The sequence below is a fragment of the Nematolebias whitei genome, chromosome 21, assembly GCF_014905685.2.
Source record: "Nematolebias whitei isolate Nwh7 chromosome 21, NemWhi1, whole genome shotgun sequence".
In the NCBI taxonomy this organism is placed as follows: domain Eukaryota; kingdom Metazoa; phylum Chordata; class Actinopteri; order Cyprinodontiformes; family Rivulidae; genus Nematolebias; species Nematolebias whitei.
The window spans coordinates 1,504,863-1,528,575 of NC_056518.1; the positions used below are offsets into that span (position 1 = coordinate 1,504,863).

At 44.0% G+C, this 23,713-nt stretch overlaps 2 protein-coding genes across 2 annotated transcripts in view; one reads left to right on the plus strand and one right to left on the minus strand.

Annotated features, from left to right (window-relative positions):
* The window catches only part of LOC119427623, a 64,616-nt gene that overhangs the window by 25,509 nt on the left and 15,394 nt on the right, over nt 1-23,713 (minus strand). The window contains exon 3 of the mRNA XM_037695259.1: nt 4,693-4,963. Coding sequence (XP_037551187.1) covers nt 4,693-4,963 — 271 coding nt within the window. The remainder of the gene's footprint in view (nt 1-4,692; nt 4,964-23,713) is intronic.
* Nucleotides 20,302-22,112, plus strand: LOC119427150. The gene is made up of 2 exons (XM_037694731.1): nt 20,302-20,822; nt 21,572-22,112. The coding sequence occupies exons 1-2, from the start codon at nt 20,438-20,440 to the stop codon at nt 21,937-21,939; spliced, it is 753 nt and encodes a 250-aa protein (XP_037550659.1). The 5' UTR covers nt 20,302-20,437; the 3' UTR covers nt 21,940-22,112.

Below are 23,713 nucleotides of genomic sequence, written 5' to 3' on the forward strand. Positions count from 1 at the left end.
GGACACTAAACAAATTGTGAATAAAAACTGAATGCAATGATGTGGAGGTGCCAACATCTAATATTTTATTCAGAATAGAACACAAATCACAGATCAAAAGTTTAAACTGAGAGAATGTATCATTTTAAGGGAAAAATCTGTTGTTTCCAAATTTCATGGCGTCAACAAATCCCAAAAAAGTTGGGACAAGTCCATTTTTACCACTGTGTGGCATTCCGCTTTCTTCTTACAACACTCAACAGACGTCTGGGAACAGAGGAGACCAGTTTCTCAAGTTTAGAAATGGGAATGCTCTCCCATTCATGTCTAATACAGGCCTCTAACTGTTCAATCGTCTTGGGCCTTCTTTGTCGCACCTTCCTCTTTATGACGCGCCAAATGTTCTCTATAGGTGAAAGATCTGGACTGCAGGCTGGCCATTTCAGTACCCGGATCCTTCTCCTACGTAGCCATGATGTTGTGACTGCTGCAGAATGTGGTCTGGCATTATCGTGTTGAAAAATGCAGGTTCTTCCCTGAAAGAGATGACGTCTAGATGGGAGCATATGTTGTTCTAGAACCTGAACATAGTTCTCTGCATTAATGGTGCCTTTCCAGACATGCAAGCTGCCCATGCCATCCTTGTCCTCTCTGGTCCGGATGACATGGCGTCCCAGTGTTCCATAAAGAACTTCAAATCGTGACTCATCTGACCACAGAACGGTCTTCCATTTTACCACACTCCATTTTAAATGACCCCTGGCCCAGTGCAAACGTCTGAGCTTGTGGAGCTAGCTTAGAAATGGCTTCCTCTTTGCACTGTAGAGTTTCAGCTGGCAACGGCAGATGGCACGGTGGATTGTGTTCACTGACAATGCTTTCTGGAAGTATTCCTGAGCCCATTCTGTTATTTCCTTGACAGTGGCATTCCTGTTTGAGGTGCAGTGACGTTTAAGGGCCCAGAGATCACGAGCATCCAGTAGAGTTTTACGGCCTTGGCCCTTACGCACAGCGATTGTTCCAGATTCTCTGAATCTTTTGATGATGTTATGCACGGTTGATGATGATAACTTAAAAGTCTTTGCTATTTTACGCTGGGTAACACCATTCTGGTATTGTTGCACTATCTTTCTGCACAACAATGGTGGAATTGGTCATCCTCTTACCATCTTGGCTTCTGAGAGACACTGACACTCTAAGAAGCTCTTTTTATACCCAATCATGTTGTCAATTGACCTAATTAGTGTTAATTGGTCTTCCAGCTGTTCGTTATATGCTCAATTTCCTTTTTCCAGCCACTTATTGCTACTTGTCCCAACTTTTTTGGGATTTGTTGACACTGTGAAATTTTGAATCAACATATTTTTCCTTTAAAATGTTACATTTACTCAGATTAAACTTGTGATCTGTCATCTATGTTTTATTACGAATAAAATATTGACATTTGCCATCTCCACATCATTAAATTCAGCTTTTATTCAGAATTTGTTTAGTGTCCCAACTTTTTTGGAATCTGGTTTGTACCTGCACAATATGTAGCTACTTTGTAAAATGTGTCCTTGAGGGAAGAGTGTAACCTGGATTAAAAGTGTGGATTATTGTAACCTAGATTATAAGTGTGGATTATTGTAACCTGGATTAAAAGTGTGGATTATTGTAACCTGGATTAAAAGTGTGGATTATTGTAACCTGGATTAAAAGTGTGGATTATTGTAACCTAGATTATAAGTGTGGATCATTGTAGTGAAGCCTTCGTCTTCAACCATCGACAAAGGCCTCATGTCAGTGACGATCATGTTAAGGATGCTTTCAATCAAGACAGCTGCTGCTGTGGTGTGCATGATGTCTGTCCATCATGAAGACTGTCATTGTTTGTTGTTGTTGTTTTCTGGAATGAGAGAGTTTATATATATTATAGCATAATTTACAGAAACTCAAGAAATGCCTTGTTTCACTTGCAGTGTTGGGTTAAGTCAAAAGTAGCTCAAAGAGCAATTAAACACACACACACACACACACACACACACACACATAAAATACTTAATTACACACATTAGAGTAGATGTAATAAATTACTTTAATTCATGTTTAAATGCAATTCATCCTGCCATATATGCAGAATCTTCAGACTTTGCCAGCAAATTAAAATTGAAGCTTAATCATTAAAATTATTATTTTTGTATTAGATTTATTTATAAATCACATTTAAACATTGCTTATACCAATTAAATTAACTAAAAAGTAACAAATACGTACTCCATCACTGTCATCAGTGTTTCTCCTACCATTATACAGGCGGGTGCCTCACCCCGCCAACAAAACTGAGCACCCCGCCCGGCAATGACATATCACTAAGCTAGCGGCACAAAATACAGGCTCTCTAGCTAAATAGCCCAAGGCAGCACTCACATTGCCTCTTCCCTCATGTTGAACGCCCCCCGCCCCCGCTCAAAAACTGTTAGTACAAGCTGCACTCAGACATGTCTCCATCCCCCCCCATCAGCAAAAATCATGGATGAGATGAGCACCCCGCCATGGCAAGCTAACTAGGGGAAACACTGGTCATTAATCAGCAAACAAGCAGCGGCTTCAGCTCCAGAGAGACTGACGTTACTTTTTCTCACTTGGAAACAGAACAAACGTAGAATATGCTAGAGACTCACCTGCCAACACACGAGTTGGGAGTAAGACATGTTGTATCTGCTGCTGAGCTCCCTTGACTCCAACATGTTTACATTTCATCAGCGTGGTTCTCCCGTGTCATGTCATCACTTTTCAAAGCTGTGTAGTGATGTAGGGTAGGTTAGCTTCAGTGTTAGCTTAGGAGCTCCACTACAATCAATATTTAATAACGGGTTCTCTCTTTTTCGAGCTACTTGACAGATATGTGACAGAGATACTGTATTGGAGATGGTCTAATCAGTGACATGAGACGTTAATTTTCTTTGACCCATCAAAATGAATGTGGTCATTTATTAACAGAATCAAAATTTAACATCAAAACATTGTACACTTGATTATTCTGATCGGCTCTGATTAATAAAACTTGGCACGTTTTACTTAATAAAAACAACAGACATTTCCTTAGATCTTAAATTAATATCTGCAGACTTTTAGCTTATCTTTTACTGGCAGAGAAATATAGAGATGGAGTAAAGTTTAAGAAGGGAAAGTGGATACTTAGGGTTAACTAAGATAATAAAGAAAAGATGGGGAGTTATCTTGTTTGAAACCAGATAGCACGTTTCCCAGTGATTTCGGCTAGATGGTACCCGAGCGTTGACTCTTTACCTTGGTGGGGTTTCAGAGAGGTCTTCTCCTGGCGTCCAGAAAGGCTGAGTCGTTTTATCTCCAGGGATTTATCCGCTTCTCATCAACTTGGGATGACGAGGCTGACTGGCCCAGCTTCCAAAATAAACTTCCCCGAAAGATAGGATTAAGTTAAGTGGAATTTCAGCAAACGTGCTGAACTCCTGAGATGTTGAATAGGTCTTTGGCGTAATGACCGGAATCAACACTCCAGACAGGTGTCATCTTTCAGAAAATGACCACCGTGGACTTCACCCTTGCAAAGTCACCCTGTCTTCCTTCTCCATGGAACTTCTGTTCTCTCCAGAACTTCGGTTCAACTGTGCTCCCAGAACTAACTGGAACTAGGAAGTGTCGACTTTTAAAGAGTTCTGCTTCCGGTCCCTTTTGGGAAGTCCTGATTGGTTGAAAGAACCAACAGGGGTGTGGTTTTAGTGACGTCAGAGGTTACTACAAGTCAGAAAAACAGCGGAGATGTTTAAGAACAGACAGAGAAATGTTTAGGAACAGACAGAGAATGTTTTGGAAAAATTACAGACCCACAGGTGCCAGTAGCTTCTTATTTACCGTCTGCTAGGTTTAAAACAATCCACTTCGTTCTAATAACTTCTTTCTGACTTTTGACCGACATCACTACTTCTCATTTCAGACAGAAGATCAAAATGCATAATTACTTTGTAACAGACATTAACTTGATTTCTACTTTGAATGAGGATTTAAAAAATCATTAATACTGTTTCACAGTTGATTTAAAATGAGTGGTTCATTTCAACATTTAAAATGATTTGAACTAAACACACTTTTGATTATCAAGACATTTGTAAAAATAGTAATGATAATATAAAAAAAGAGTGTTCTTTCAATTGATTAGTTCAGGATACAATTAGAAAGTCTCTGGATGAGCTAATTTGTATTTTTGGATTCAAATCAATGAAATAACAGTTCCTGTCCCATGAAGGTCCTCAGAGGCAGGTTTTGACCGGAGGCCGAGTTCACTACAGCTACATGTTGCGCAGTTTTTATCTTTGTGAAGTGCTCCCACACGTTGGAGGACATTGGTCGAACAGTTTTCTCTGCGTCGGTCATTTGTAAAATGTATTTAATTTTCTTTGAAAACACCTCCTCTGCTCTGCTTCCACCTCCCCCCTCGCTCTGTTCAACTCGCGCTGCAGAGTTTGTGTGTTTTTATCAAACATTATTCAGTCAGCCAGCAATGACAATGCAGGTGAACACAATGGCTCTGCAGCGCCGTGAAAGACGCTAAATCGTACGACACAACGAATCTATAATGAAAATCGTTGCCAAGACTTTTATTAATCGATTTTGATCAATTTTATAGATTTGTTTTTGCAGCCCTACAGATATTCTTAAAAATGAAACATTATAAATGGCAATGAGAAGTGCCTTTTCTCAGTGCTGTGGCAGACGTTGAGATGGCAGCCAGGCTCCAGCATGTAGCCATGTAACAGATGAATGGCCTCAGTGGCTAGGGCCGCAGTGCCACATCTGGCATAGGCAAAGTCCCAATTCTGGCCGCTGAAGTTCATCATAAGACGAAACTCCCACAATGGCCCCACGGAGTTGAGTAGAGGGATCAGCACATCCTCATAGGTATCATGTGGGATGTGGTTGATGAAGACCTCACAACGAGGTCCTGGGATAGGACCATCCCACACTACCAACGAAGAAGAAAAAAGACTGGGTGGTTATTTACAGCTCAACTCGATTAAATCCAGGCATGATCATACATACAAGAATCACAACACAGCACAGGGCAGTCAGCACTGTAAGAGTCATGTTCTTCAACTTTTCCAGTGCTTTTAACATCATAATAAGACATGCTCTACTCTGCAGTAAGCTCCTGGACATGCAGGTGAATGACTCGCAGGTCACCTGGATTAGAGACTACCTCACAGGTCGACCACAGTATGTGAGGCTGCAGGTGGTGTCCACCTGAGACACCATACTGAGCAGCACAGGGGCTCCTCAGGGGACGGTCCTCTTGCCGTTTCCGTTCACTCTCTACGCTTCAGTCTTCAGGTACAACTCACAATCCTGCCATCTGCAGAAGTTCTCGGATGACTCTGCCATTGTGGGCTGCATCACTGGTGACCAGGAAGCTCAATACAGAAGTGTGGTGGACAGCTTTGTGGAGTGGTGTGGACAGAACCACCTGTAACTCAACATTGGAAAAACTAAAGGGCTGCAGGTGGACTACAGGAAAGAAGATCACCTCCCCCCTGCCAAACCTATCAACATCAAGGGTACTAAGGTGGACAATGTGGACTGCTACAAGTACCTGGGGGTCCACTTAGACTGAACTGAAATGGACTGCTAACACCAGTGCCCTCTACAAGAAAGGGTAGAGTTGCCTTTTTCTTTGGAGGAGACTCAGGTCTTGCCTGAGTTTACGCCTAACCTCTGCAGAACCATGCTGCAGCTGCAGTGTCTTCTTCTATAATGTGGTGTGCTGGGGCAGCAGGGTGAAGAAAGCTGATGCCAACAGACTCGATAAGCTCATCAAGAAAGCTGGCTCTGTATGGGTAGTGGAACTGCAGTCTCTGACATCAATTTACTTCTAGTCTTAGGAATAAATTTTGCAGTCTTTCACTTTCTCTGGATGACATTAAGTTGGCCTCCAATTCTAAAGTTAAAAACCATGGTGTTATATTTTGATCAGAATGTCTTTTAACCCACACATTAAAAATGTTACCAAAACAGTTTTCCTCCATCTGTGTAATATCACTAAGATTAGAAACATCTTGTCCAAAAATGATTAAGGAAAACTAGTTCATATATTTTCTCATGTCTAGTCTGGACTATTGCAATTGTTAACTATCTGGGTGCCCACAAACGTCATTAAAAAGTGTTCAGCTGATCCAAAATGCTGATGCCATAGTTTTAAAGAGAGCTGATAGTAGAAATTATATCTCTCATGTCATATTTTCTGCTCTTGTCACCCAACCATGACCACTCTGCATATTCACCTCATCAGCGGTCATGTTATTCACCTGTTACCTGCTGTATTTTAAATTCCACGCTCAATTGCCTTCCCGGCCAGATTATTATACCGCTCACGGTCCCTGATATCCAGCCATCTTATTTCCAAGTTCATGCCTGACAATCACGCCTTGCTATTCGGATTTTGACCTCACGCCTGTCCCTTGGATTTATCGCTCTGCCTGCCACTCGTCTGTCTCTGCTCTGCTCATCTGACCCTGGTACAACGTTTTCTGCCTTATTGATTTTGATTCACGGATTGCCCATTGAACTTGCTCTCTGGATCTATGACTACCAGTGTATGACCCGCACTTGTGACTCTGGACCCCGTTCTTGAACTTCTCCTCAATCAATGCTCTGCTCAGCTTGGCTTTGCAGCGGTGATTCATTCAGTATGGTGAGGTCATCCTGCACAGCTCCAACTGGTGGCCCCCACCTTAACTGCTCTTCCAACTCTAACAGATGGCTCTCACCCCACCTGCCTGTGAAGACCCGTCACCTCAGTTGGATTCTGACCCCCTTCTACAGCTACAAAATAAATAAAACGTGTTCTTGTTTTTAACCATTCAATTCTGAGTTACGTACTTTAAAGCAGGCATCTAGAAACCAGGAGAGAAAATGGTGCTCTACTAATGTTGAAGAATTTTATTTAACTTGGAAAGATAGTCTGCTAACTTATAAAAAAGCTCTCCGTAAAGATAGAACTTTATATTACTCATCTTTAATAGATGGCAGCTGTCGTGTTATTTAATACACGCGTGAGTCCTCTGTAGTTTTAAGCGTGTCTTTATTGTCTCGTGTCCAAAACACAACTGCCCTCACTTCCTGCACACGTCATTTCCCCTATAACGGTTACATCACATCTAGTATAACAGTTACACCACATCTCCCCTTTCTAGAATCAGTGGGTAGACTATCACTGATCCAACAGTACCTTAGGGGATTATTCTGCCCCTGTGGCTGGAAGGTCTGCTCCTATCTAAATCCTAAATCATCCACACACCCCAACAGACACTCTGTATTTTAACCTTAGCTGATAAAGTGTTCCAAAACATTACAAACAATATTTAACTGTCTGTATTAACTCTGAACCCTGAGACTAGAACAGTTACATTCAAACAGCGCAAAAGCATACATGTTCAGTTACAGTAACACTTTTCTTACTCTTACAGCTCTCTGTTTCTTTTTTTTTTTTTTTTTTTGATTTTTTTTTTAAGGTAACGTAAATGATTATCACAATTACAAATCTAATTGGGTTGGCTTAACCACTGTTCTCCCAGACTTAGTTCTGAGAGTAGGCGTAGATGATGGTCCCGGATCATTCAGCTGTGTTGGTGCTGATTCTGGTTGTTCTGTTGCAAATCCGGGCTCCTGACTCTGCTCTGGTGAGTGTTGCATAGGGATGAGATGGCGACGGTTCCGCCTGATGATCCCATGAGATCCCTCCACCAGATATGAACGGGGTGTGGTGTGACTTCCGATGACAGCTCCAGCTGCTTTTTGGTCTGTGATCCACACGTCCTGTCCAGATGTTAGTCCACTGAGACTCTGTGTCCTGTGCCAAAGATTGTAGCGTTGAGCATCTTTCATCCTCTTCTCCCTTTCTTTCTGCATCACAACCTCTCCATCAGGAAGAGCTGGATTTAGCAGTGCAGGAAGAATAGGCACAGTAGTACGAAGCCTCCTTCCCATTAAAAGTTGAGCTGGGCTGTACCCATTTTGAAGTGGGGTGGCCCTATAAGCAAGCAGGGCGAGGTAGGGATCATCTGACTTCTTCAAGAACCCCTTCACCGTCTGCACTGCACGCTCAGCTTCTGCGTTACCCTGAGGGTATTTTGGGCTGCTAGACACATGCTGGAACCCATAAGACTCTGCAAACTGTGCAAAGGCTGCTCCAGAGAAGTGTGGCCCGTTATCAGTCAGTAGGGTCTCACAAATCCCATGACGTGCAAAAATAGATTTCAGGTGGATTAACACATCGTTAGCCCTTGTGGGGGTCAGCAACGCAATTTCCACATACCTGGATGAGTAGTCCAACACTAGAAGGTAAGTCTTGCTTCCTAGCATGAACAAGTCCGCTCCACACTTTTGCCATGGTCTCCCTGGATACGGTGTCGGCATCAGCGGCTCCTTGTAGTTCTGTCTCTCTTGGCAGCATGCTCTGCAGTTGAGAACCAACTCATTAAGCTGCTGGCTGAGTCCAGGCCACCATACTGATTGCCGTGCCCGCTCTCTACACTTGACCACGCCTTGGTGTCCTTCATGCAGCTTGTTGAGAACATAATTTCTCATTGTTGAGGGTATAACGAGTCTTTGTCCCTTTAGTAGCAGACCATCTTGGACTGTAAGGAAAGCTCGTTCGGTCCAGTATGACCTGAGTGAATGTTCTTTTGTGTTGTAAGCTGACCATCCTTCAGCACACAGCTGCATTACACGTGCACACACACTGTCCCTCTGCAGCTGGTCCCTCAGCTCCTCCAGATAGGTAGTGCTCGCAGGTAGGTTTTCCATTATCATGTCTATGTAGATGTTAGTGTCTTCCAACAGCTCTTTGTCAGCCGGTGCTTCACTCCTCTGTATTGGCGCTCGTGACAGCATATCTGCAGTCCACAGACTTTTACCGGCCACATGAAATATGGAGTAGGAATAGCGCATCAAACGCATTCTGAAATGTTGGATTCGAGGAGATAGAGCATCCAATGCTTGAGACCCCAGGAGACTCACGAGAGGTTTGTGATCCGTTTCCAGATGGAAATGTTGTCCTATCGGGAAGTTGCGGAACCTCTCACAGGCCCAGGTCAGTCCCAATGCCTCTTTTTCCACTTGTGCGTATCTCTGCTTGGTTGGTGTGAGAGACCGCGACACGTAGGCTATAGGTCTCCACTCCTCGTCCCATTTTTGTAGAAGTACTCCTCCTAGCCCGTATGATGATGCATCAGCTGAGACCTTGCATCCTCTGCTGGGATCATACATGGCTAGTACCGGTGGTGATGTCAGCACATCTTTTAGATCTTGAAAGGCTTTAATCTGATCGACACCCCATGTCCAGCAGTTCTTTTTCGATAAGAGATCTCGCAGGGGTTTGTCTCTCTCAGCCAGCTGTGGGATAAACTTGCCCAGCTGGTTTACCATTCCAAGAAAGGATCTTAATTCACTCACCATTGACGGCTCTTTCATCTTTTTCACAGCCTCAGTCTTTCCTGGGTCGGGGCTGATGCCGCTGGCGGAGATCACATGACCCAAGAAGTTCACCTCAGGCTTTGACAAGTCACACTTTGCCATATTTAGTGTGATACCTGCTTTTTGGATCTTCTCCAGCACCACGTGTAGGCGAGCGTCGTGCTCCTCTTGAGTACGTCCCCACACCAGCACATCATCAATATGGCACACTACTCCCTCGAGGCCCTCTGTAACCTCCGTCACCATTCTGTTCTGAAAGTGTTCAGGAGCAGATGCTATGCCAAATGGTAGTCGCTTGAAGAAGTAAAGCCCAAAGGGTGTGATGAATGTCGTTAGTTTTTCTGAATCTTCAGACAGGGGAATTTGCCAAAACCCCATATTTGCATCCAGCTTGCTGAAAATTTTTGCTCCAGCCAACATGCCCAGTGTTTCCTCCACTGATGGCAGGATAAACTTCTCACGGCACACCGACTCGTTCAACTTGGTGAGATCAACACATATACGCACGTCTCCTGTCTTTTTGGGCACCACCACTATGCCAGCACACCAGTCTGTAGGCTCCTCAACTCTGCAGATCACCCCGAGGTTTTCCATGCGGGACAGTTCTTGCTTGACTTTGTCCATCAATGGCAATGGGATTTTCCTTGGTGCTTTAAGTGAGAATGGTTGAGCCCCTGGTTTAAGCTTTATGGCGTACGGCTGGTGCACTTCGCCCAGTCCGCTGCATATTTTTGGGTAGGTTTCCTTTAATGTCTTTATCGTAACATTGTCCAGGCGTGCGACTAGTCCTAGCTTACAGATCGCTGGTCTTCCCAATAATGCAGTTTGCAGATGACGAACAACATATACATCCTCCATCTCCTCTTTCCCACCTCTCTTTAACATCAGGTTAGCGACGCCCACGACGTCGAGTGGACTCCTCCCTGGTCCTAGGAGTGGCTTTGATGCCTTGTGGAGCTTGGTGGGTTTATCTTTACAGATGTCCTGGAACACGGTGTATGGCAGGACTGTGACGTCAGCACCTGTGTCGATTTTAAACATCACATTGTTGTCGTGTATGTCGACATGGACCATCCAAGGATCACCATCTGTTGTGATGCTGCCGAGAAAGAAAGCGTCTTCCTAAACCTCATGCACAGACTTAGGTGCCCTGCACACACGACTATAATGTCCTTTTCTGCCACAGGTATGACATTTACTTTCATTTGCAGGACAATCATGTTTGGGGTGCGATGGAGAACTGCCACATTTTTGACACTGTGACGTTTTTCCTTTGCTGTACTGCACATTGGGTGATTTCAAAGCATTTTGAGGAACATTTTTAGCAGGTTTGCTCTTTCTGAGCACTCTGACTCTGTCCACAGACGTAGCACTGCCTGACTGTGTTCTGAAGTCTCCTCGTAATGAAACTTGTTGCCTTTTCACCTCCTCGCTTTGACGTGCCATTCTCACTGCTTTATCTAGGGTAAGTTCTGCATCCAGCTGCATGCATTCAGAAAGCCCTTTGTCCAGCAGTTCGACCACGAGTCTGTCTCTAATCAGCTCATCGTGCAGCAGCCCGTAGTTACAGTGTTCGGCCAGCGCATATAAAGCAGTCACAAACGAGTCCACAGACTCTCCTTCACTCTGTTTGCGCTCGTTGAACTTAGCTCGCTCATATATAACATTTTTCTTTATGATGAAAAAGTTTTGAAAGCTGTCACGTACCCTCATATAGGTGTTTCTTTCATCATCAGACAGAGCGAGCCCGAGTAAAATATCGTCCGCTTTGTTGCCCATGCAGTAAATCAGCGTGTTAACTTGATTTTCATCAGAGCTTGCGTTTAGGTTACTTGCCCTACGAAATCTTTCAAATCTGCGGATCCACGTGTCCCACTCTTGTGGCTGTGAAAAGTCGAAGGACTCCGGTGGCTGGATGTTGAACGTGGCGCATGGCCCAGGTCCCGATGAAGCTCTTTGCGTGTGTGTGGCGCGTGGCCGGCCCCCGCTCGCGTTTTCTCCGTCGCTCATTTCTGTCCTTCTTCCTTTCTTTTTTTTTTCGCTGATGTGCAAAACCTTGTCAGAGGGCTTCCGCTTCTTCTCTCCATGCAAGTTACAGGACTTCTGACACCATGTCGTGTTATTTAATACACGCGTGAGTCCTCTGTAGTTTTAAGCGTGTCTTTATTGTCTCGTGTCCAAAACACAACTGCCCTCACTTCCTGCACAAGTCATTTCCCCTATAACACTTACATCACATCCAGTATAACAGTTACACCACAAAAGCATGGTGGCGCAACTGGTAGAGCTGCTGCCTCTCAGCAAGCAGGTCCTTGGTTCAAACCCCGGTCCAGGGGCCTTTATGGGTGGAGTTTGCATGTTCTCTCCGTGGGATTTCTCCGGGTGCTCTGGTTTCCTCCCACAGACCAAAAACATGTATGTTAGGCTGATTGGTAACTCTAAAATTGTCCCTAGGTGTGAATGAGAAAATGAATGGTTGTTTGTCTCGTTTGTCTCTATATGGCCCTGTGATGGACTTGCGACCCGTCCAGGGTGTACCCCGCCCCTCACACAGTGATTGCTGGACATGGGCACCGGCGACCCCTGTGACCCAAAATGGAATAAGCGGGTAAAGATAATGGATGGATGGATCTTTAATAGATGAGAATAAAATAACCCTAGGTTTCTGTTTAGTACTATTGCTAGACTCATTAAAAGTTCAATTTCTGTTGAACCATGTATCCCTACAACTATAATAGTGATGACTTCATGAGATTCTTTATAAATAAAATTATTTCTATCAGAGAGAAAATTCAAACCATCCTTCCTTCTACTATCTCTAGTCCCCTGTCAAATGAGGCAACTTTAAATATTTCACTAGAGCGTCATTTATGTTTGGACAGTTTTTGTCCTGTTGAGCTTTCTGAATTGTCAAAAATAATAACCTATTCCAAAAAACCATCCACATGCCTGCTAGATCCCATCCCAACCAGACTGTTTATGTTAGGTCCTGGGGTTGTTAGGAATTCTTTATCCCACTAGATGGAGTCCTGGAGTCGGCTGGCAGAGGAGCGTCTTACCTGACGTCATCGGCACACCGGTGGACAATCAACTCGTTACCGGCAGGTTAAGAGAGAAGGACTGCCAGTACCTCGACGCCAGCGTGTTACCAGTGATGGTATCTCACAGCCCCTCCAAGTCTCCTCAGAGTTTTTTCTGTATTTATCTCCCTGTGATCTGAGAGTAATCTGTTTCCTGTGTATTCTGTTTTTTTTCTCTCAGATGTTTTTTTTTTTTGTGGATCCTGACCTGGTTCTCGTTCTCATTGTTTCCTCGTGATGCCGTGGGTTGTTACCCCGTGGATGCCCGAGCTCCCACACCCACTTGACACAGCCGACACCGATCTCAAGCAAAGACCGACTGGCAGTCCGTCTACTCCTCTGATGCTTTCAAGCCTCTGCCTACCAGTCCGCCCTCCAACGCCGCCTTCTCTTTCTAGCTTCCTCCGACATTCAAAAGGAACTCTACAAACCTCTAACCACTCTCAAGGACCTAACTGGAACTAAAAGACCCCGGACCAACCCTCCCAGTCCCAGGATTGATCACCGAACAAGTAAGCTCTCATTACTCTCCTTCCAGAAATCAAATTTTCCTACAACCTCAAACTCATCATCTCCCTTGTTGTTCTCTCCAGTGTGCTGAGCATTCAACAGCCCCGCTCACGGACCAGACCTTCATCTGATTCCGCTTAGTTATCGCAAAATAAACATTTATTATAGTTCATCTCTCTCCTGTGTGGTGTTCTTGCATGTGGGTTAATTGATTAGTTAAACCCAACATGACAGTTTAAAGAGGTATTTCCTCTAATTATTGTCCACATTTTGGATCGACTTAATTTGTCTTTAATGAATGGTTACATACCACAGCACTTTTAGGTTGCTGTAATTAAACTAGGGCTGCAACAACGAATCGATGAAATCGATAAAAATTGATGATTAAAAGCATTGGCAACGAATTTCATTATCGATTCATTGTGTCACGCAATTATGCGTCTTTCACGGCGCTGCGGGGCCGTTTTGTTCACCTGCAGTTCATTGTCAATGCTGACTGACTGAATAAAGTTTGAAAAAAAAACAAACTCTGCAGCGCGAGTTGAACAGAGCGGGGGAGGGGGGGGGGGCTGTATAGCAGTGTCTGTTTTCAAAGGAAAATAAGTAAAATTTACAAATGACCGACGCAGAGAAGAAAACTGTTCGACCCAAGTCCTCCAAAGTGTGGGAGAACTTCACCAAGATAAAAACTGAGAAACATGCAGCTTTGAAAATTGACAACACGACACGAGAGAACCACGGAGATGAAACGTAAACATGTCGGAGTCACGAGGAGGAGGAAGGAGCTGCAGCTGATACAACTCTTCATGTGTTGCAGGTGAGTCTCTACAATTGAACACATTGTTCTGTTTCAAGAGAGAAAACGTAACGTAACGTCTCTCTGGAGCTTCTGCTGCTTGTTTGTTTGTTTATCTGATTAATGACGGCGATAGAGAACATGTGTTACTTTTTATTTAACTTAATTGGTACAAGCAGTGTTTAAATGTGATTTATAAATAAATCTAACACAAAGATAATAATAATGATAATAATAATAATGTCATCACAATGTCAGCACTGTATGTTTCCATACAATGGCGAAATTAGTCTCTGCATTTAACCCATCCACCACCAGGTGGTGCAGTGGGCAGCTATTGAAAGCGCCCGGGGGGCATTTTGGGGATGAGGCGTGCTGCCCAGAGACGCCACGTGATGTGCAGTGACTGGGGATCGAACCTGGGACTTTCGGGTCCCAAGCCGGCTGCCCTGCCTCTACACCATCTCGGCCCCCTTAATTTAATGATTAAGCTTCAACTTTTAATTTATTGGCAAAGTCTGAAAATACTGCATATATGGCAGGATGAATTGCATTTAAACAGGAATTAAAGTCATTTATTACATCTACTCAAATGTGTGTAATTAAGTAATTTATATGTGTGTGTGTGTGTTTAATTGCTCTTTTAGCTACTTTTGCCTGAACCTAACACTGTAAGTGAAACAAGGCATTTCTTGAGTTGCTGTAAATTATAATATAATACATATTTACTCTCTCACTCCAGAAAACAACAACAAACGACAGCCTTCATGATGGACAGACATCATGGACACCACAGCAGCAGCTGTCTTCACTGAAAGATCCTTAAATGATCATCACTGACATGAGGCCTCTGTCGATGGTTGAAGACGAAGGCGTCACTAAAATGATCCACACTTTTAATCCAGGTTACAATAATCCACACTTTTAATCCAGGTTACACTATTCTCTCAAGGACACATTTTACAAAGTAGCTACATACTGTGCAGGTATAAAGATACATTTCTATATATTTTTGTGTACATTTATCTTTTTAAGCTATATGACTAACTTTTATTTTTTATTATTCAATATTTTACTAACAGAATAGTCAAATAGCAACCTGTTTTTTTGTGCGAATTTCTATGTCAGTCAAATGTTCAGTTTTGGAATAAAAGGGTGGAAATTTAAACGTTGGTTTTTTTTGCTGATTAATCGAAAAAATAATTGGCGGATGAATCGATTATTGAAATAATCGTTAGTTGCAGCCCTAAATTAAACCTTTACTTAAGAAGTCTGACCTTGATTCAGAAATTCTGGCCAACTATAGACCTATATCTAATCTAACTTTAATCTCAAAAATTCTAGAGAAAATAGTTGCAGGTCAGTTGAGTGAACATCTACAAAGAAATAATCTGTTTGAAGAGTTTCAGTCAGGGTTTAGAGCTCATCATAGCACAGAAACAGCACTAGTAAAAGTCACTAATGATATTCTCATGGCCTCAGACAATGGACTTGTGTCTCCACTGGTCCTGTTAGACCTCAGTGCTGCATTTGATGCAGTTGATCACAATATTTTACTACAGAGGCTTGAATATGATGTTGGGGTTATAGGAACAGCTCTAAAATGGTTTAAATCATATCTATCTGATAGATTCCAGTTTGTAAATGTAAATAATAAAGCTTCTTCTTACAACAAAGTTAGTCATGGAGTTCTTCAGGGCTCAGTGCTTGGGCCAATACTCTTTACTTTATATATGCTTCAATTAGGTACTTATTAAACAGCATGGGATACATTTTCATTGTTATGCTGATGACACACAATTATATTTGTCCATTAAACCCAATGAATCCAATCAGCTACTTAGACTACAAGCATGTCTTAAAGACATAAAAACCTGGATGACCCTTAATTTTCTCCTGTTGAACACAGACAAAACTGAGGTTTTGGTTTTTGGACCCGAGCACCCTAGGAATTAATTTTTCAGTCTTTCTCCCTCCTTAGATGCATTAATCTGTCCTCCAGCTCTAATGTTAAAAATCTTGGTGTTATTTTTGATCAGGACATGTCTTTTATCCCCCACATTAAAAACGTTACTAGAACCGATTACTTCCACCTGCGTAATATCACTAAAATTAGAAACATCTTATCTAAAAATGATGCATAAAAATTGGTTCATGCATTTGTCACATCTAGACTGGACTATTGCAATGGTTTATTATCTGGATGTCCAAATACTTCTTTAAAATGTCTTCAGTTGATCTAAAATGCTGCTGCCAGAGTCTTAACTGGAGTTGGTAAAAGAGATCATACATCTCCAGTTTTAGTTGCTCTCCAATGTCTCCCTGTCAAATCCAGAATAGAATTCAAAATGTTACTTCTAACCTACAAAGCTCTCAACAACCTAGCTCCATCTTATATTATAGATCTTATTGCTCCATATTTTCTTAACAAAGCACTTGGCTCTCAGGCTGCAGGTTTATTTGTGGTTCCTAGAATTTACAAAAACAGAATGGGAGGCAGATCTTTCACTTATCAGGTTCCTCTTATGTGGAACCAACTTCCAATCTCTGTCCATGAGGCTGACACATTATCCAGTTTTAAGACTAGGCTTAAGACTCTCCTTTTTGCTAAATCCTATAGTTAGGGTTGGCTTGGGTGTCCTGAGCTGTCCCTTAGTTATGCTGCTAAAGAATTAGACTGCTGGAGGACAAACTGACCCCACATTTTCACTCTGTTACTGTCTTTACTTACTCTGCTCAACCTATTTTTTGTAATTATTTTTTCTATCCTTAACATGTTTTTTTTTTTGTCTTTCAGATACACCTGGACCTATACCTGGATCTTCCATTCTATGTTTGTTTGTCTCTCCTTTCTGTCCTCTCAAACCAGCTGGTCAAAGCAAATGGCCGCTTGTCCTGACCCTTGTTCTGTTGGAGGTTTCTTCCTTTTAAAAGGGAGTTTTTCCTTTCCACTGTTGCCACTGTGCTTGCTCAGGATGGGAAACTGCAACAAAGCCAAGATTCAACTTGTCTGCTGGATTCCTTAGATAGAGAACTTTACTAATTGGCTTTTCTATGTATGTGAATGTTCCTGTAAAGTGCTCTGAGACAACTTTGTTGTGATTTGGCGCTATGTAAATAAATTGAACTGAACTGAAACTGAACCATTCTTGTTGACTGGCTGAGCTTTGAATCTTAAAACCCTGAACTCTGACATCCATCCATTTTCTTCCGCTTATCCGGGGTCGGGTTGCAGTGGTAGCTGACTAAATAGGGAGGCCCAGACTTCCCTTGTCCCAGCCACTTGGGCCAGCTCCTCTGTGGGAATCCCAAGGCGTTCCCAGGCCAGCTGAGAAACATAGTTCTCCAGCATGTCCTGGGTCTTCATCTGGCTCTTCTCCCAGTGGAACGTGTCTGGAACACCTCACAAGGGAGGCGTCCAGGAGGCATCCTAACCAGATGCCCGACCCACCTCAACTGGCCCCTCTTGACATGGAGAAGCAGCGGCTCTACTCTGAGTCCCTCCCGGATGACCGAGTTCTCACCCTATCTCTAAGGGAGAGCCCAGATACCAGCCAGACTCAACTCTCTCTTCACAACGACAGACCGGTACAGCGCTCGCTTCACTGCAGATGCCGCACCTATCCACCCATCAATATCTCGCTCCAGTTTTCCCTCATTCATGAACAAGACCCCAAGATACTTAAACTCCTCCACTTGGGGCAGGACCTCCTCCCCGACCTGGAGAGGGCACTCTAACCTTTTCCAGCTCAAGACCATGGCCTCAGATTTAGAGGAACTGATCGTCATCACGATCGCGTCACAATCGGCTGCGAACCGCTCCAGTGAAAGTTGTAGATCACGACCTGATGAAGCTTACAGGACCACATCATTTACAAAAAGCAGAGACGTGATCCAAAGGTCACCAAAACGGATCCCCTCATCACCTTGGCTACGCCTAGAAATTCTGTCCATAAAAGTTATGAACAAAATCGGTGACAAAGGGCATCCTTGGCGGAGTACAACTCTCACTGGGAACAAGCCTGACTTACTGCTGGCAATGCAGATCAAGCTCTGACACCGGCCATACAGGGACCTAACAGCCCATATCAAAGGACCTGGTACCCCATACTCCCGGAGTACCTCCCACAGAGTTCCCCGAGGGACGCGGACAAACACCTTCTCCAAGTCTACAAAGCGCTTGTAGACTGGTCCCATGCACCCTCCATGACCCTGCTGAGGGTGTAGAGCTGGTCCAGTGTTCCACGACCAGGATGAAAACTGCACTGCTCCTCCTGAATCCGAGGTTTGACTATCTGATGGACCCTCCTCTCCAGAACCTCTGAATAGACCTTACCAGGGAGGCTTAAGAGCGTGATCCCCTGTAGTTGGAACACACTCTACGGTCCCCCTTTTTGAATAGGGTGACTACCCCCCCAGTCTGCCAATCCAGGGGAGCTGCCCCAATGTCCACACAATATTGCAGAGTCGTGTAAGCCAACACAACCCCACAACATCCAGAGCCTTAAGGAACTCCAGGCAAATCTCATCCACCCTCAGGGCCCTGCCACCGAAGAGCTTTTTAACCACCTCGGTGACCTCAGCACCAGAGATCGGAGAGCCCGACCCAAAGCCCTCAGGCTTTGCTTCCTCAGTGGAAGACATGCCGGTGGGATTGAGGAGGTCTTCAAAGTATTCCCGAGTTTTTGCCTTAGCGACCACCCGAGCCGCATGCAACTTGGACTGCTGGCACCCATCAGCTGCTTCCGAGGTCCCACAGGCCAAATAGGCTTGATAGGACTCTTCCTTCAGCCTGACAGCATCCCTCACCACCAGTATCCCCCACCGGGTTCGAGGGTTACCGCTGCGACAGGCACCGACAACCTTGCAGCCACATCTCCGATAAGCTGCCTCAACAATAGATGCGTGGAATATGGCCCACTCAGACGCAATGTCCCCCACCTCCCCCAGAATGTGTTTGAAGCTCTCCCAGAGGTGGGAGTTAAAGCTCAGTCTCACAAGAGACTCTGCCAGACGTTCCCAGCAGATCCTCACAATACGTTTGGGCATGTCAGGTCTGACCAGTGTCCTCCCTCACCATCGGAGCCAACTCACTACCAGGTAGCGGTCAGTGGACAGCTCTGCCCCTCTCTTCACTCAAGTGTCCAAGACATATGGCCACAGATCAGATGAGATGACAACAAAGTCGATCATCAAACTGCAGCCAAAGGTGTCCTGGTGCCAAGAGGACATATGGACACCCTTATGCTTGAACATGGTGTTCATCATGGTCAATCCATGATGAGCACAGAAGTCCAATAACAGAACACCACTTGGGTTCAGATCAGGGGGGCCCTTCCTCCCACCACACCCTCCAGGTCTCACTGTCATTGCCCACGTGAGCGTTGAAGTCCCCCAGCAGAACAAGGGAGTCCCCAGGAGGCGCACTCTACAGTGCCCCCTCCAAGGACTCCAAAAAAGTGTGGGTAAGCTGAACTGCCGTTTGGCGCATAAGAACAAACAACAGTCAGAACCTGTCCCCCACAGGTAGGTGGAGGGAGGCTACCCTCTCGTTTGCCGGGGTGAACCCCATCGTACAGGCACCAAGATGGGGGGCAACAAGTATGCCCACTCCTGCTCAGCACTTCTCACCAGGGGTGTACAACCCCTCTCAAGGAAACTGGTTCCAGAGCCAGAGCCAGAGCCATGCGTTGAGGTGAGTCTGACTATTTCTAGTCGGAACCTCTCAACCTCACACACCAGCTCAGGCTCCTTCCCTACCAGAAAGGTGACATTCCATGTCCCAGTAGCTAGCTTCTGGAGCCGAGGATCAGATCGCGAAGTTTCCCGCCCTCGGCCACCACCCATCCCACAATGCACCCGACCCCTTTGGCCCCTCCCATAGGTGGTGAGCCCATGGAAAGGGGGACCCACGTCTCTTCTTCGGGCTGTGCCAGGCCGGGCTTCATGGATAAAAGCCCGGCCACCAGGCTAGCGTGCCCCACGTCTAGGTCTGGCTCCAGAGTGGGGCCCCAGTGACCCACATCCAGGTGAGGGAATATTGGTTCTATTAATATTAATCATCATAGGGGTCATTGGGCTGCACTTTGTCTTGTCTCTCACCTGAACTCTGACATAATTTCCTTAAATTAATTGTTACAATTGAATATCCAACTATGTTCAGTCAGGTCATCTGGATGGTTTCTTATTTAAACTGAGAAGTTTTGTCCTTCATCCAAAGGACTTCTTTGATCTGAGGAGCCACCAAACAAAACTGATTCCCACAACAGCATACTCCACTGTGTAAAAAAACAGTTTGCTGGTGCTAAGATGGCCTCCAGGGCTCACACTCTCCCCCGTCAACTCCTCTGAGACAGTCATGCCAAAGTGGTTCAAAACACCAAAGTTCATGCACAATAATCCAGGTATCCACCTTATTCTGCAAGAGCGTATGTGGGCTGCCATGACAGACAGGTACCGCCCCTTCCCGGTTTTATACTTCCGGTGAGCTAAAGCGAGAGGCACTTTTGCTAATGACAGGCACTTTTGCTAATGACAAATTCTAGTAATTTGTGCTGTAGCAGGAGGCTTAAACAATTCTAATATGAGTTCGGGTTCAACTTGTGCTGTTGTTGGCTGTCACAACAGCTCCAGAAAACTGAAAGACGAGCTAGAAACGTATTGTTTTGCACATCAACAACTTCGAAAGGCCTGTGTGTGCCCAGCGCGTTACGAACTGCACTCCATGCCGAGGAAGGAGGATCGAAAACGAGCGTGGCTGGCAGCTTTAAAACTCAAATACCCCCCGAAGAGAGTTTATGTTTGCTCCTTTCATTTTATTGATAAAAAGCCCACAGAGCTTCACCCCGACCCGGAGCTCTATCTGGGCTATGACCGGGCCCCACCAAAGAAAAGAAGGCAGCTCATCCGGACCACTGTGAGCCAGACAGCTTCCAGCAACATCGACAAAACGGCCGAATCTGTTCCCGGTGAGTGAAATTGAAAATGTGATTTGTCCCCGCTTCACATTTTAATCATGCTTAGCTCTTATCTTTTACTGAATTATATTATTATTAATGTTATAATTGTAATGTTATAATTACTATACTGTGGATGGTGTTAGCATCAGCGCTAGCTGGTTGCAGTGTTATTGTGGATGTTAGTGTATTATTAATTTAATTCCAAAATACTTTATCACTAAGAGAAAGTACTTGATTGGCAGCCAAATCCAAATCTTAAAGACAAAGTGGTTAGTAATTAACATCAGTAGCATGCTAGCAGAGATGTATATGATTTCATGTAACTGTCCGAGAATAGCTTTTTATTTAGCAACCTGGTAAAATTCAGCCCCCAGGGCTGTAAAAGTCTGGGGATTTTGTTAATAAAGAATATGTTGAGTTATTAGAGGCAGGTTATTTGAAACAGACACAGCTGAAAAAAAAACTTCTTTTAAACTCTTTAAAGAAAAAGCTTAAATGCAACCTAGCTCCAACTGATTTTTTTAAGGATGAAAAACTAAAATCTAATCACAATATTTTGATATTATAGCATAACTTGATGGGGCTTAGGAAAATTTAAGGGGGCTAAAGCCCCACTAAAACAGCACTATTGACATTTAAGATGTATCATGTGTGTACGAGTGTGGAATTACAAATTTCCTTCCTAAAACGTAATAAGGTAAGTGACACTTGACAGGTTGTGTTACGCTGATTTGATTTTGTATTTTTGTGTTATTCAGAGTGCACCGTAGATTCACCGTCAGTCATCCCAGACCTGGCTAGCGTCTCCACACAACCTCCTGGGCCACATCTGCACTCAGTCCACACACAGTGGGAGGACCCTTCGCTAAAAGATCATCATCAATACTGCAACACGTCTGGCAGAAAAGATGTCCAGGACAAGACGACTCAGTGTGATGAAGTTGCATTTTTTCTTCTACAAAATGACGCAGACGCTTTGTTGTACACTGGTATAGCGTTAGAAACATTTAACACTCTTGTGTCAGCACTGGAAGGAGATGACAACAATGAATTTACAATGCCTGTACAAGATCAAGTCCTTATAACACTTATGAAAATAAAGACTAATCGTGTCTGCAGCCCTTGAGTTGATGTTATACTGCTGCTCTGCCTTGTGGTGTCTGAAGTTTATCATGCTTAGACGTTTGGGTTGAAGATTCTTTGCTGTCCCAGCATTCCACCTGCGCTGCTCATCTGTACATGCTAGCCCCGTCTTTCCACTGATCACAGCATTCTGGACCTGTAACAATTTAACAGACTTCAGCTGTCACTGCTCCTAATAAAATGAAACAAGTTATTTACATCCCTGCTGTTGTCATTTATTTTTTCCTTTTCTGTAAATGTTAGGTTGCCTTGCATCCAGTCTGTACTTTTTTAAAAACAAATAATATAAAAATACTGTACAGCCTTTTTAATGTTTAATTTTTTGTGACAGTAGATCACAGGCTGCACAATGCTCTGGCTTCCACATGTAAACACAGGCAGACGGGAAGCTCACAGCTTTCGCCCAGTTCAGTGATTCTGATTCAGTGATGTAAATATTCTGATATCCAGATAAGTGATATACCTTCCACAGAATAGCTGCCGCATGACTGCATGATTTTCCCAATCCGGCGATACAGGAACAGCCGACCGTTTCTACCACTCCACTTTCTCTGAGCATGACCCATGCTAAGTGTTTAGCTTGACCAACGCTCTGGCTCGGCTCAACAGCTGCTTTCAGAAAGATAAAGTCGCCTTGTTTCTTGAGCAAAACTGTATCTATTTTGTTGCTGTGGAGGTAATTATACGCCTCTGTGCTTTTATAATTCCGCAATTCCTCGCCATCGACGCCTTCAGAAAAAACAAGGTAATTAATAATATCGATGTAGGTAATTCCGGGCCATGATTTCATATCATCTACCCAGTCCGTGAGAAATGATGGGTGAGACACAGTTAACGACTTATCTTCGCAGCTTTTTAAAACATCCTTGCAATGTATCCACCTCTGATGTGCTGCCATTTACTTCAGGTAAAGGAAACTTTTGTGTCAAAAACATTAAATTGCTAGCAAGTGTGTTAACCCACAAACGTAAACAACAGCGCGGGATCGCGGGCGGAAGTAAACAACCGGCTTCCGCTATGAATTATGGGTAGTGGCGCCAAATCCGGAATAAGGTGGATAAAATCCAACAATGTTCAGTCAGGTCATCTGGATGGTTTCTTTTTGAAACAGAGATGTTTCGTTCTTCAAATAAAGGACATCTTCGATCTGAGGAGTCAACAAACAAAACTCATTCCCACAACAGCAGCATACTCAATGGTGGAAAAAGCAGTTTGATGGTGCTAAGATGGCCTCCGGGGTCCGCCTTCTCCCCCATCAACTCCTCTGAGACAGTCATGCCAAAGTCGTCTTAGCTATAAGCCGAGAAAATCAATGAATGGTTCTGTTCAGTGCCCTGAGATGACTTGGCGCAATATAAGAGAGAGAGTCAGAGTTTCTTTATTGTCATTCGCACCTCATGTGGTACATGTGGTGGAGCGAAATTATGTATACGGGGTCCCAGTTACATCCAACAATAAAATGTATAAGAAAAACAGTAATAACATCTAAGATATGAACTAAGAAAAACATCAACTAAATATACGCTAAGCACTCATAACATAAAACATTGAACATCAGCACAAACATGAACATGAGTCTGTGAGCAGATGTGCACGCATGAACACATCAACATTGAAACAGATCAGCAGCAACATGAAACAGATCAGCAGCAACATGATATGGTTTTTCACAGTGATTATTCTAGTTAGAGATTCATGAGTCTAACAGCCTCAGGGTAGAAGCTGTTCCTCAGTCTAGTGGTTCTACACTTAATGCT

What these genes read in the sequence shown, in the direction of transcription:
- LOC119427150 (XM_037694731.1), top strand. Translation starts at nt 20,438, where the DNA reads ATGAGTTCGGGTTCAACTTGTGCTGTTGTTGGCTGTCACAACAGCTCC. An exon ending in AACGGCCGAATCTGTTCCCG is followed by an intron (nt 20,823 to 21,571) that starts GTGAGTGAAATT and finishes TGTGTTATTCAG; the next exon opens with AGTGCACCGTAGATTCACCG.